The sequence below is a fragment of the Varanus komodoensis genome, unplaced genomic scaffold, assembly GCF_004798865.1.
Source record: "Varanus komodoensis strain SLA01 unplaced genomic scaffold, ASM479886v1 scaffold8, whole genome shotgun sequence".
Taxonomy (NCBI): Eukaryota; Metazoa; Chordata; class Lepidosauria; order Squamata; family Varanidae; genus Varanus; species Varanus komodoensis.
Window position 1 is genome coordinate 27,273,266 of NW_025336481.1, and position 15,324 is coordinate 27,288,589.

General features: G+C 38.8%; 1 protein-coding gene across 1 annotated transcript in view; it reads right to left on the reverse strand.

Moving 5' to 3' along the window:
* LRRIQ1 (leucine rich repeats and IQ motif containing 1) overlaps positions 1-15,324 on the reverse strand; it is a 114,490-nt gene that overhangs the window by 90,782 nt on the left and 8,384 nt on the right. Inside the window, exons 6-11 of the mRNA XM_044455321.1 lie at positions 15,216-15,324; positions 12,791-13,023; positions 11,974-12,048; positions 8,739-10,055; positions 7,440-7,592; positions 5,981-6,131 (exon numbers count right to left, since the gene is read on the reverse strand). Of these exons, the coding sequence (XP_044311256.1) occupies positions 5,981-6,131; positions 7,440-7,592; positions 8,739-10,055; positions 11,974-12,048; positions 12,791-13,023; positions 15,216-15,324 (2,038 nt within the window). The remainder of the gene's footprint in view (positions 1-5,980; positions 6,132-7,439; positions 7,593-8,738; positions 10,056-11,973; positions 12,049-12,790; positions 13,024-15,215) is intronic.

The following is a 15,324-nucleotide window of genomic DNA, read 5'->3' on the forward strand; positions in this document are numbered from 1 at the left end:
TTCCTTGTGCTATGCAAAAGATCTAGACAGCTATTTCTGACCACTTAAGCATTCAGCCTCTGAGTAGGTGGGAAGGAGTGTAATTTGCCACTCAGGTATGACATACTAGCAGAGCCTGTATTTTCTCCTCTTTAGATTTCCACCCCATTAGGATAATTGTCTTAATACTGAGTGAAAGTGTGCAGAATGGTAGTTAACAAGCACATGTGAATTATCTCACAGTAGACAGATATACAGTACACTATATAGAAAGTTTTAAACATCACATTTTATCAACAGTTTTCTATATTCTTCTCTACATTCAGTTTTGAAAAGTAACACATTTATGAAGAGTTCATAAATGACTAAAATTAGTATTAAGACGAATGGTATACTGAACCATTTTAAACTGGCTGTAGTAATGGGGGACGGCACTGCTACACTGCAACTTTCAAATCTACCTATGGTAATTCTAGAGGATTTAGAGATGGAAGAAAGGGGAAAAATCGTTAAAAACACAAGTCTATCTTTGTGTGATTCTATACAATTTTTTTAAAAACCTTCTCAATATGTTATTGTGTAACATGAAATGTATGCTATGTAGCTTACTAACCAGACCTCCCCAAAGCAGCTGACGAGGACAGAAATGCAGGCTCCAAGTGGTTTTCTTGAACATCTACTTTCTCATTCAAACCCATCTCACTTACGGGTAAGCACAGTGCTTTCATTGTATATACAGACAGGACAGGAGGCATTTATTCCCTTGGCTCTGTAGTCTCCATAGCCAAGTCTCATCAATTCATATTATGTCACTCTCACATTAATCTTTCAGATAGTCTACCTAAGGAAATCCATCCGAAACAAGTAATCCCTTACAGTACCACTGGCATTGAAGACAGATTGAACGCAGGTTCCAGCATTTCTCCTACCAATCAGTCCACCTTGTTGGTTTACCTTGGATTACTGATATTTGAGATTTAAAAAACACCAACGTTCACTATTTCATGTAGAAACGAATGCCTAAAATGTTGATGTCACTTTAATATTTTGGAGTTAACAATCCAAAGCACAGCCAATTGGATTGGCTTCATGATCATTATAAAAACTCAGATTTAAAAGCTCTGTTTGGTAAGTTCTGATTGACTTACTGTCAAGATCAAAAGGTTTCTTTTAAACAGTTCGTTTTGTAACCTTCTAGGTGATACAAAAAGTCTGTATATACAGCCAGATTTTACTAAACAGAAGCATTCATTCTGTTACATTGAGACAATTTTGCAGGAGAAGAGCCATTGAAACATTTTGCAAGCAGAAAAAGATCACAATCTTAACTCCTTATCCCTTTTGTGAGAACATCTTGTTTGTCTGCTTTCTTGGCTGCAGTCTTTACTTTTATTTACCATGTTGTACCTGTCTGTGCTGATTCACCACTTGAATCCCTGAATTCTGAAAACCATTTTCCTAAAATAATATTGGAAATTTATTTGCAATGATGAATTAGATTTATATATTTTAATAATCACAGTCGTGTACATTGAAGGGAGCTGTGTTCCACTCTGTTTTATTGTAAGACTGTCCCAAGAGCTCATTAGCAGAAGTAAGTAAAGGTTGGATTCTATTTCTTTGAAAAACTCCAGAATGACCACTAAAAGAAAATCTCAGTGATACTATGCAGGAGCTGGATATTCTCAGTGACTACCATTTAAACCTGTGGGGAAAGTAAGCAGGCTGTGATTTGAGATGCTGTGGTTGGGAGGAAAAGTGCAGATGCTGGCATGTTGAGTAGAATGGAAGGCAGGCAGATCAGTGAAACCAGCATATCAGTGAGAATGAGTTTGCATATACAAATTTTGTCCCTCATGATAGATACTGGGTTCACCTCAACATAGATCAAGGGCATCTAATTATTTTATCTTGAAATGGAAGACATTTACTTGGACTGGAATGCAGAGACATAGAAACAGAGCAAGTCAGAAGAGGCCTCCTGGGCCATCTAGACTGACTCCAGGCTCCAGCTGGCTTCACTCATGAAATATCCATTCTGTGCATGTCCAGCCTATCCTTTAACATGCTCACCAATAAGGCTTCAAACACATCCTGTGGAAGCACATTCCATACCCTAGGACAGTGAAGGTGAACCTTTTAGAGACTGAGTACACAAACTGCAACACAAACCCCACTTATTTATCGCAAAGGGCCAACACTGCAACAAAACCTTAACACTGAACTTTCAGTTTTGAAAAAACAACTCACAGCCAGTTCAACAAATTTGTTTATATATACTTGAGAGAGCACTGATTGGCCATGCAAAAGCTCAAAACAAATTGTGGTTACTGAGTCATGGCTTATGACGTTATCATCTGGTACTGCCACTCATTTTCTGAGCATGCGCATGGCCCCTATGTGCACTTTTATCCAATACTTGGCTGCTGGGGTGATGCTGGGGCAACATGGCCCGCAATCTGAAAGAGAGGGCTATGAATGCCCGCTGTGGCATGTGTGCCATAGGTTCACCACCACTGGCCTAACCCTTGCTTGAAGCACACCCCTGACCCTAATGTATGGCAAAAGTCCATTGAAAAATGGCCGATTTTGAAATAGTCTCCCTTGAGTAGCTTTCTCTGCACAGCTCAACATTTCTGCCTATTCAAAACACATCTCAACCATAAAACCATGCCAGGATACCTCATTTGTCTAACCCACACTACCCTGGAGCACACTCCTAACCCTAATATAGGGAGAAAGTCTATTGAAAAGAACGTGATTTTGAAATAGACATCCTTGAGGAGCTTTTTCTGCACAGCTCAATGATTCTGCCCATTCTAAACACATCCCAGCAATCAGAATCATGCTAGGACACCTAGTTCTTCTAACGCTAACCCTATCCTAGTGCTCACCCCTAACCCTAATATAGGGAGAAAGTCTACTGAACAGAGGGTAATTTTGAAATAGCCTCCCTTGAGTAGGTTTTTTTGCACACCTCAACATTTCTGCTCAATCTATATACATTCCAACAATCAGAATCATGCCAGGACACCTACTTTTTCTAACCATAACTCTACCCTGGTACACACCCTTAACCCCAATACAGGAGAAAGTTCCATTGAAAAGAGGGCAATTTTGATATAGCCTCCCTTGAGTAGCTTTTTCTACACAGCTCAACATTTCTGCCCATTCTGAACACGTCTGAACCAGCAAAATCATGCCAGGACACCTAATTTTTAGAACCCTAACCCTACCCAGCTGCATACACCTAATCCTAATACAGTGTGAAACTTCCATTGAAACGAGGGTTATTTTGAAAAAGCCTTCCTTGAGTAGCTTTTTCTACACAGCTCATCACTTCTGCCCATTCTAAACACATTCCAACCATCAAAATCATGCCAGGACACCTAATTTTTCTATCCCTAACCCTACCCTGGTGCACACCCCTAACCCTAAAAGAGTGTAAAACTCTATTGAAAAGAGGGTGATTTTGACATAGCTTCCCTTGAGTAGCTTTTTCTGCACAGCTCAATGGTTCTGTCCATTCTAAACACATTCCAACAATCAGAATCATGCCAGAACACCTAGTTTTTCTAATGCTAACCCTACCCTGCTGCACACGACACCTAGTTTTTCTAATGCTAACCCTACCCTGCTGCACACCCCTAACCCTAATACAGTGTGAAATTTCAATTGAAACAATGGTTATTTTGAAAAAGCCTTCCTTGAGTAGCTTTTTCCGCGCAGCTCATCATTTCGGCCTATCCTAAACACATTCCAACCATCAAAATCATGCCAGAACACCTTATTTTTCTAATCTTTACCCAGTGAGTGTGAACATTTTAGAGACCGAGTACCCAAACTGCAACCCAAGCCCTACTTATTAATCTCAAAGTGCCAACACTGCTATGAAACCTGAAAGCTGAGGTTTTAGTTTGGAAAAAACCACTCAGAGCCAGTCCAAGCATACACATACACACACCCTCGGCAGTGCACCGACCGGTCATGCGAAAGCTCCAACGAATTGCAGCTAATGAGTCGGAGGTCATGACATCACAGCCTGGTGCCCCCACTCCTTTCCGAGCATGAGCCTGGCCAGTATGTGTGATGTAATCTAATGCTCGGCTACTGGGGAGATGCTAGGGCAACTTTGTTCGCGTGCCAACAGAAAGGGCTCTGCATGCCTGCGCGTGCCATACGTTCGCCACCACTGCCCTAGGGGAATGTAGCAGGGAGCTAACTCCCCACCTGTAATTTAGCTCTGTGATGCTGGGGCAACCATCAAAGTCTCCTTGATAGGATACAGAAACAGATTTGCTGCTACTGTTGGTTTGTGAGCAATCCCGAAAGTGGAAACAAAACTGAGAATTCAGCAAGGAATATGGCTATCATGTCACAGTGAGGAAAAGAAAGGTTCAGCTCCTTCCTACCACTAGTCCCACCAAACTACCTAGTAAATCCACAGAGGGAATGATCCTTCCTGGGAAGGAACAAGGAAGAAATCTTGTGTAAGTCCCCACCAAATACCCCTATGGAAAAGGCAGGAAGAGAAAGGCTTCTGTAGAATGGGCAAAAGGCTCAGTTGCTTATACTTATATGAAAATTATGGTTCATTATTTGTTCATTCCACCTCCATCTTTCTTGGTTTGTCTAGGCCAGGGCTCCTCAAACTTTTTCAACAGAGGGCCAGTTGAAAGGTGCCTGTGGTGGGTACAGGCCGCCAAGGCAGTACCAGCAGGGGACCCGGGCCGGTGAGGGGGTTGGGGCAGGGCATGCGGGGTGAGGCAGTGGCTTCTTCGCATAAAGACCATTTTCTCTGAGCGAGTCCAAAACAATCTCTGCATGAGCAAGCTGCTGGCAGGCCCACGCACATCGAGGCGCCAGCTCACTCGCATGGAGATTGTTTTCTCCAAGTCCAAAATGATTTCCACACGAGCAAGCTGCTGCCTCACTGCACGCCTGTACGCGCCCATGAGACAAGTCCAAAACCTCTCAGGCAGGCCAGATAAATGGGCATGGCAGGCTGGAACCGGCTCGCGGGCCATAGTTTAAGGACCCATGGTCCAGACAGTTATGAATCCCAGCAAGCCATACCTCTTCTCTGTCAAGGTAGAAGACATTGGCAGAAAGAAAAGTGCAGTGTCAGGAAATGACTATTTCAAGGTAGCAGTTTTCAAGCTTTCTACTTTCAGGAGTTATCACCATATTGCTTAATTTGCCATGGAACCCAGTATGCTGCAGAAGATTCTCTAGCATCCTCTACAGCTTGCACTTAGTTCTTGCAAGGTATTGATCAAGTCTTGGGATTCTCATTCTTAATCCTTGCAAACTGGGTTGGCAACCTGCAGCCCCCAGGTAGTATTGGCCTCTCATTCCCATTCTCCCTGATCAATGGTCATGGTAAGTGGGGCTGATAAGGACTGGAGTTAATGCAGGTGCTAGGTGAGACATCCAATGCAAAATACCTAGTGCTCTCCTATAGCTAGCTGCACACTGCAAGAAAAGATTAGTAGTAGTGACCATATGGTGTTTCAGGTTTTCTTTTCTGCCATTTGAGATCCTCCCATTGATCAAACTCTGCTATACTTTCCTAGAACAGTTTAAAACTGACCATTTTAAAGAAACCTTCACCAATTCAACATTAGATAGGGCAGAAAGCACAAAGAATCTTTGTCCTCTGTTACATAGTCTTCCTTCATAACCACAATCCTTCATGAGCTTTTTTTTTAAAAAAATTGAGTTTTGTGGCACAACATCCAAGTTTGAAAGCCTAGTATAATTATTTTGCAATATATTTAATACACTAATCCTGTGTTGATATCATTGTACATATAACACAATATTTTTCAATAATAGAAAAAAGCAGAGCATACAGAGATTACAGACCCCAAACTAAGGTGGAGCTAAATTTAATCTCACAAAAATCATTATTAATCACATTTATTAATCTGTAAATATTTGCAGATTATTTATCATTTGAAATACTTTTATTTATCATTTGAATTAATTAATCCCTTACCAATTCGAGTGATTTTATTGTAGGAAAGTTCAAGATTCCATAGATTAGTGCATCCAAATAAACCATGAATACATGAGATATTATTTTTGTTCAGAAGTAGAATGCAGAGGTTTTCCAGATTCTCACAATCAATCACCTGAATATTGTTCTCCTGTAAAAAGAAAAAACCTGGAGAATTCCTTTTTTCCTTTTTGGATGGATAAAAACATTTTACAGTGTAAGACTATGTATTCATAGTCAGAATTAAGTCCCACTGGGTTTCTGAGATTTACTTCCAATACGTGTACTTAGAATGACAGCTCTATGCCTCTATGCTAAAGTAAATTGGTAAAAAGCTATTAAAACAAGCCTGGATACTACTGCTATTCCTATAGAAATACTAAATAGACATGCCAATGCACATTTACTTAAAACTGCCACACTGTCGTGCTAAATATTCTTCTTCCATTAAAATAGCGATGCAAATAAGTTATAAGTTCTGATAAATATATTTAGCATTGCTACCAATGTTTTTGAGTTAGCATTAAACACATTTATTAAAAATAAACAAACACGTAGAAATATCAGCTGCTAAAATGTTAGTGCATAGTCAAATCTTTTGCATTTCCACTGCTTTTACCTGACTAAGGCCATCAGGTCCAACTTCCTGCTCAATGCAGGATTGCAAATTAAACCCTCCCTCTCAGATGGCTGTTCAGTTGCATCTTGAATGTCTCTACTGTGGGAGAATCCACGATTAAGTAACTGGTTTCATTGCAATATTGCCCTAACAGTCAAGAAGTTCTTCCTGATGCTCAGCCAGAGTCTGGCTCCCTGTAACTTGAGCTTGTTATTCCATGTTCAGCACTCGGGGAGGATCAAGAAGAGATCCTTGCCTTCCTGTGTGCAACAACCTTTCAAATACTTGAACAATGCTATCATATATCCCCTCATTCTTCTCTTCTCAAGGCTAAAGATCCCCAGTTCTTGCAATCTCTCCTCATGGGACTTTGTTTCCAGTCTCTGGATCATCCTTGTTGCTTTCCTCTGAACCCTTTCCAGCTTGGCTGGGTCTTTGTTAAACTGTGGTGCCCAGAATTGGACACAGTATTCCAGATAAGTCCTAGCAAGTGCGGAGTAGAGGAGAACTAGTAATTCACATGATTTGGATGTGATACTTTTAGTAATGCAGCCTAAAATAACATTTGCCCTTTTTACAGCCAGATCACATTATTGACTCACATTCAGCTTAATTTTCTTTATTCTCAGTTCAAATATCATAAGTAATGAGAGATCAAATATTCTAAATCTTAAGGTATGCAGAAGAAAACTGCACAGTTTTTTGAGTTGTACACATTAATGTTTTTCTTTTTAAAAAAGCTGCTACCTATATTACATGCACAGAAAATTTAAAGTTAAAACTCTGCATTTGCTAAGCACAGTAAAATAGTTTCCACTCATAGAGTAAAATATGTGATACCTCTACATCTATGTACTTCAGATTTTTGCAGTTGCTAAGTCCTTCCAATGCAAGTAATCCACAACGTCTAAGACTTAAGAACTGAAGCTTTGAACACTGAGACAACGTGGATAGGCTGCAGCCAGGCAAATCTTGAAAGGTAACTGTGGTCACCTAGATGCATTCAATAAGAAATAAATGTATACACACACTAATAACATTTAACTGTTAAATGCATTGGTAATATATAAATTGCACTTCCATAGACAAGTGGTCAGTATCATCTCTAAACACTCAGCCAAAAATTAGGGAAAACAATCCAAAACCATACAGATGACAAAATGGTGAAGGAAACTGATTTTGATTCTTAGCATACCACTATAGAAAGCTACAATATACGATACTGGCTTATGCCAAGTCAGATCAATGGTCTATCCAACTTAAGTCTTGTCTATATCAGTCTTTAACATACTTGATTTTTATCACAGTTTGGTACTAATGGCACTGTTGAAATCTATCCTGAAGTTGTATTTATGTGCTGTCAAGTTATTTCTGACTTAATGGGACCCTATGAATGAAAGCCCTCCAAAATGTCCTATCCTTTCTTAGCTGTTCTAAATTCAAGGCTGTGGTTTCCTACATGCAGTCACTCCATCTCTTATTAGGTAGTCTTCTTCTGTCTTTGACTTTCCCCTAGCAGCAATTCACATTAGGCAGGCTATGATCCAGTAGCAGGTCCTGAACCACTGACTGAGAACCAGTTACCTCTACCGTCTGTCACTCCCCAGAGTTTCAGATGGAGAGCGCTGTCCAGTCTTACTGGGAAATATTGAAGATTTAAACCTGAGACCTTCTGCATGTAAAGACTGAATCTTACTATTTAACTATGACCTTTCTCTTGAATGGTTCTAGATTTGAACACCAGGAAGGTGCCTTCTGCAAGCAAGTATTCTGCAGTAACTCTGCTGCTCTTCTGTCCCATCAACCAGTATGAAACCTGGATATGCAGTGTAAAGTCTCTTAGATGCTGGGGATCCAATGCATTCCTTCCCCTTGCATAGTCATGATAAAGGCATCCTCTTTATCATTGGGTAGTTTCAGCAGTGGGATAGCACAGCTTAGCATACAGGAAGAATCAATCTAGGCAAGGTTTTCTATAAGGATTGGTATATTATTCAGGTCTTTTTGGCTTTAAGTTACAGTTTACTTTTTTCAAGGAAATAAATATTAAGTAAGTACCAAGAGCCTTTAATTGTCCACTATACACTAACACAAAGATAGAACTTACATGACAACTTTGACATTCAAGCATTTGTTTACCTGCTGTAAGGCATTCCAAGAGCCGGCCTCAATTATCATAGCAGCACTCAGGGGAGGCATTAGGTTAGCTGAGCATTTCCGAGGTCTGTTTCTATCAATTATTTTCTTCTTCTGATGTTCCATATATATTCTAGACCAGGATTTACATGTCTTCATCCACAATAATCTCTTTTCTTCAATAGAATCAGAAAACATGAGTGGCTGCTCAGCCAGACTGACTGAGTTTTCACTTTTCGCCCAGACATCAGTGGCTTCTTCATGACTCTCTTTTAGACCTAGCTCCATTTTCATATTTTCAGAAGCATACGGCTCATCCATTTGTCTAGTGTCTCCAGAATCTACGCTACTGTGTTTGCTAGGCACACTGCTTTCTTGATTAAGTAGTGTAATATTTTCCGTATTGAGAGGATTTGTGTTAATATTTCCCTGCAAATCTATAGTAGCCAAACAAAGGTAATTTATATCATTCTTTACTGATTTTTCATTATTTAGTTCAGTGAGATGTTCTTCTCTTCCAGATTTCAGTTTTTCATCTTCACTTCCTATATTGGCAAGTCCTACTTTCTCAAGTATTATATTATTGCCATCTACTTTCTTTTCCTCATGGCTTATTTCTTGAATTTGTTTATTCTCTTCCTTTTCCTTAATTAGTTGTGCTTTTTCATCAATATCTTTTTCTTTTTCCTTTAGCATTTGGATTTCTTTTTCCTTATCTGCCATTTCCAAAGTTGTACTGATGTTTTGTGGTTCTAAGCACCTTTTTATTTTTTCAGTTTTATTATCTTCTTTTGCTTTTCCTATTTCTTGTTCCTTCTTGGCCAGCTGAATGTCTTTGTCCATATTTTCAGAGTTTATTTTCTTTTCTATCACAGATTTGAGTTTAACATTTTCTTCCCTTTTCAGTTCTTCCAACATTAGTTGCTCTCTGTGAACCCTCATAATTTCTTTCTTCTTTTCATATTCTTCATACCTCTTCATCTTTGCTACATGCTCTTCCTTCTCTTGATCTTCTCGGATTTTTCTTTCTTTCTCTGCTTGTTCCTTCTTTTCTTGAACTCTCCTATTCCATCTTTCTTGCTTTTCTTTCATTTCCCTTTCCACAGCTTCTTGCAATTCTCTTTTTCTTTTTAGTTCCATTGTCTGTTGTTTCAAGATAGGAGCATATTTTTTATAAGCTGCAAATGCTCTAAATGTAGTTTGGATTTTTACAGCAGCCATATTTTGCCGTTCTCTCTGTTGTTGTCTTTCCATTGCTTGCTGTTTGTCAAAGGCCGTTTTTTCTTCTTGTATTTGTGTGTGTAGGTTGTTAATCAGTTCCTAAATCCAAACAAGGAAATATGCTTTTGTAAGAAGTATCAGCTTTATAGCTTAGAAATATATATCACAAAAATTGACAGTAATAGCTGCAAATTACCTATTCTAATATTGACAGGATAGGAGGGAGGCAAGAAGGAACATTATCTTTGGCAAGTCTACCAGTGTGCAAATCCTCATCCTCATTTTTGAATTCCAAGGTTGTAGACACATATTTGAAATACACACACACACAGTGTTTTCTATTTATAGTTCAATACATTGGTCTTATATTGACTAGTGCTCTGATATTATGTTTGTTTTCTCTTGCTTTGAATATCCCTCAGGAAAGAGATATGGGTTATAAATATGAAATGAAATTGTACTAAGAGGAGGAACTATCCATAAGAACAGTATGAGGTGAACCACACAAAAGACTATTGCTTAGGGAAGCAGAAGACAACTATTGGAAGCCTGGCCAGCAGTTTATTTAACTCTATATTTTTGCCACTTTGCTCTGAGCTGCTTCTCTGGATTTAATTTAATTTAACTAAATTTAATTAATTAAATTTAATTTAATTAAAATGCCATCCTTCTATGCCATCCTTTGGAACAAGCCTCAGGACGTCTTACAGAAGATAAAAATAACAATATAAATAACAATATAATAATATAAATATCATTAAAACATTCAAAGCAGGATTCGACTTCTCCTCTGGCTTTGCCTTAGACCAGGGGTCTCAAACTCAACTTACCTGGGGGCCGCTGGAAGTAGAGTCTGGGCCGCATCAAGTATTCCACCACTGCGGTGGTGGTGGGCCACTCATCCCGTGGCTGGCCCGGGCGCCACCAGCGCTTTGAAGGCTGGGCCCCTCCCCTGTGCTCCACCCATCCCGGCAATTGGCCCGTGGGCCGTGAGTTTGAGGCCCCTGCTTTAGACAGTCATAACCCTTAGGTTCATCTCAGTGTTCCTTCTAGACCACCTTGATCATGTCTTCAGCTTCTTCTAGTTTCAGTCTGAATTGAGCCTGAAAATGGGCTGACAGACAGTGTAGATGGAAGGGAACAGCTGTAATATGGTGGATCACATTGGCCAGTCTCTGTTAACAATCTCACTGTCTTATTTTGGACCTGCTGAAGTTTCCACACTTTCAAAGACAGCCCCATGTAAAACTCTTTCCAGTAATCCAATTAGGAGATGATCAGAACAGGGATAGCTGTAGCTAGGCTATCTCTGGGCAGAAAGGGATGGACTGGGAAATCAAACTAAGCTGATAAAAGGTGGTCCATGGATCTGAAACTACATGTATCTCTAGCGACAATGCTAGATCCAAGAGTACCCCCAAACTACAAACCTGGACGTTCAGGTGGAGTGAAACCCCCTCCAGAATCAGTACTTAGCAGGGTAGACAAATTACCACTAACAGTACCTCTGTCTTGTCAGAATTGAGCCTCAATTTATTGGCCCTCATCCTAGAGGACACGGCCTTATTCCAGAGTACAACGTGAATGCTAAATATTGGGCTTGGAGGTTCCCTCTCCCCCTCAAGTTCTCCTGAAAGAGAAAGTTTCACTTCCTGAAACTTTCATCATAGAATTAGTCTATTAAAACTAAACAAACTATGGTTCACATGACCCAATTCTTCCAGTGCCTGCAAGAACTGGAAGCCATGACTTGGACTAAGTATCACATTTTGATTGGCACAATTTTCATAAACAATCAGTTTGATATAGTGGCAACTACAGTTCCCTGTGAACTGGGAAGTCAGGAAGGATGCAGGAACATGTGAAAGGGAGAGAGCATTTATGAGCCAAGACACAATGCCATCATCTGAAAAATGAATTGGACATATGAATTGAATCATGCCATGCAGATTGCGGGATTATTTTTCCATACATAAATTACATCTCATATTTAACATAAATATTTTTTCAGCATTACCTCGTGGTGTCTTAGTTGTTCTTTCCAAGCTTCCTTCTCTTTCAGCAGTTCCTTTTCCATCACAGCCTGTTGTTGCTGTACAAAATACAGATCTCTATTACCCTGTTATTGTACTTTAGTAATATGAATAATATTGGAGTCTATACATTAACTTGTAGACCAATATGTTATGCAATCCTAATACAGTGAACATATTTTTAGTCTCATTGATTTCAGTGGGAGAGATAACTACAATTTTTAACTCTACAGAATCATTCTGGTCCTTTGGTAGCTGGTACTAGCTTTTAGAATATTATGTACACTACCAAAGCTAAATAAGGTCCCTTTTGTACCTTTAAAAAGCTGGTTGTTACAAAATAACTGTCTTCCATACATCAGTGTCAACCATTCAAGCAAACTCAGTAGCTTTCATATTTACGAAGAATCAAGCCATCAGTTTAAGTAGCATCTAGTTTAGCTACAAATGCTTTTTCTATATTGCGTTAGCATATATATCAATAGCAATCTCAATTCCGAGTGCTCCTTAGGTAGCCAATTCAGCACAATCCATGTACAAGATAAAAGTACCAGTCAAGAGAATCTCATGGTTTGCAAAAATACAAACAATCTTTAGAAAAACAGCCAATGTAGACAACACATGCTCAGTGGTCACAGTACCCTGAATGACTGCTGATGATTAAACAGAAAACTCAGTGGAAAAGGAAATGGCCTGGAGAATTCACACTATTTTTTTTGTATGATCCACTTGTTGTGCTAAACTTTGCATACCTCAACCTTCCAGTATTAAGATGTTTCTTTTATTGACATAAAATATTACCGCATGAAACATTTCTAACTTCATTCGTTCAGCCTCTAGTTCCTCCTGACGTAGTTTTCTCTTTTTTTCCTCTTCCTCTCTTAGTATTTCTTTCATATCCCTTTTAGCTTTCAGCTGCTTTATTCTTTCATGTTCAAGTTCTCTTTGCTTTTCTGCCCAAAGCTCATATTCTTGCTTGCATCGTTCTTCAACTTCTTGAAAAGAAAAGCTAATAAGGGTGTCTTCATCATCATCTAGGAGAATGAAAAAATGTAAACTTGGTAGAACTGAAAAGTTTTTTTCCAATAAAATGGTGTACAGTTCATGATAATTTTAAGGAATTTGCAAGATACTGAAAAATGTAAAATAAAGAGTTCATTTATTGCTCTCTGTGATAAACTAGTTTATAAACAGTTTTTTTTCATTATTCTAAGTGTAACTTGTGTCATCCAGGGCTGGCTGGTAGTACATTGGAACAAAGTAATGCATGATAAGCATATAATACAGTAACAGTCACTGATGACTGGAAATTTCAGCTGCACCTTATTCAGAAGGCCAGAAATTCAGATCCAATGCATGTTTAATTCAAAGAAATACTAACTTACTTAATAGGAAACTGCCAATAAATTTTCATGCGACTGCAATTAAAATAATATTTGTACACCATGATCATTCAGAACATTGTCATCAAAACACTGGATTCAGATACTGCTCCTGTTTTTTAAAAATTTATTTTCAAATCTATAGGCCACTGAATAGTCCTCTAAGGGCCCTCTAAGTGGCTAACAACATTAGAAACAGGCCAATTATAATTAGCAGAGTGACCTTTAACTATTAGGTGTTAAAATCAGATTTCAAAATACCTTTGAAAGAGGACATTTCTTGCCTGGCACCGAAATGAAAGTAGTGACGGCACCAGGCATCAGGTCCCAAGCCATTTAGGGCTTTGTTATCAATGTGCCCTTTCCACTCACCATTTCCATAGAGTTACAGCTCTAGAAGCAGCATCTACCTCTGCGTTGTACAAAATAAGACTAAAATTCAAATAAAGAGTTGTTTTGTTTTTTCAAAGCCAAATGCATCGACTTCTCTGCATCTCAGTCACTTACAGCCCAGCCCTATCTCTTACTTGGGCCATCCACTGAAATCAAATCTCATTGCTTTCAAGGAATATGTTTCAGATACTATGAGCTAAATGTTTACCTACTAATCCATTCAATGCAAAATTAGCCATTTGGATGGCATGAGGGAGTGGGGGAAAATGTTGGATGGCATGAGGGACCAGGGGAAGAAAAAAGCTTAAATATACATTCTATACAACTATTTGTGGTTGTTCACAACCATTGTTATTGATTGATTGATTGATTTATTAGATTTGTACTTATAAATAATTGCACTCAAGGAGTCTTAAAGAACAATAGATCAAGCAATAGACATAGCAATAAGACTCATTAAAACAGAATAAAATATAACAGAAAAAACAACAGCAAGCCCATAGACCCACTAACAAAACAAAGGCCTTCATACAAGCAAAAGGACAGGAGAGAGAGAACAAACCTAGATTTTCTTGGGACAGAGATCAACAGCCTGGGAATTACCACCCAAAAGGACCTATTCATATCATGCCAAGCATGTCCTTTAGAGATACTGAACACTATTCCTACAGAACCTGTTCAGAATATTTTAAGGACAAGGCAGGCTTGCATGGGAAAAGGCAGTCTTTCAGGTACCCCAGACCCAAGTCATATAGACATTTGTAGATCATAACCTTTTATTCATAAAGGAATGTTTTATTGTTCCCTTTCCTGTTTTATTTTAAGCTGACCAGAGAGTCCACTGGTCTATGGGATGACATATGAATACAATCAATCAATCAATACCCAGCACTTAACAGACAAGCAGCCAGTGAAGCTCTGGTCTGCTTTCAGCATTCAGCCAAATGAAGTTCTGGTCAGTTTTTCAATTACTTACAGCTAGTATTGCCTTTGGAGTAACATTTATTTTTTTTCTTTTTTAAGTACTGATACTGTGATTCCAGCTAATCAGGAATCATGTAGAGAAAATAATAGCATAACAATGCTACATAAACACATCTGTCTAATGATGTCACTGATGGGAAATGTAGCAACTGACCGTAAAGGTAATGAGAAATGTATTGCTTTGTCCTCACTGATGAAATTCTGAATAGCAAAATGATGGAATGTGTGAAAACTTTCATTACTCTCAATTCTACTTTATAAAAAGGGAAGAGAACCTAATTAAAATAAGACACACACTCCAATAATTGCAAAAAACAACGGAGGAGTGTTCCTTCATTATGACGTAACACTAATCATATTTATTTATTTAATTTCTACAGTTAACAAGATGGTTCTCTGGACAGTTAAGACTGAAGCACTTAATTCTGAGTAAGCAGTATTTTGGGCTGAGCTTCAATTTTCTTTACCTGCCAAAGAACATCCATCAGCAATTTCATGGGAAGGAATGTTTCCATCATTGTTGGAATCAGTAGTATTATCAGGTGCTTCATTCATCTGTTGTTCCTCACGTTCTAT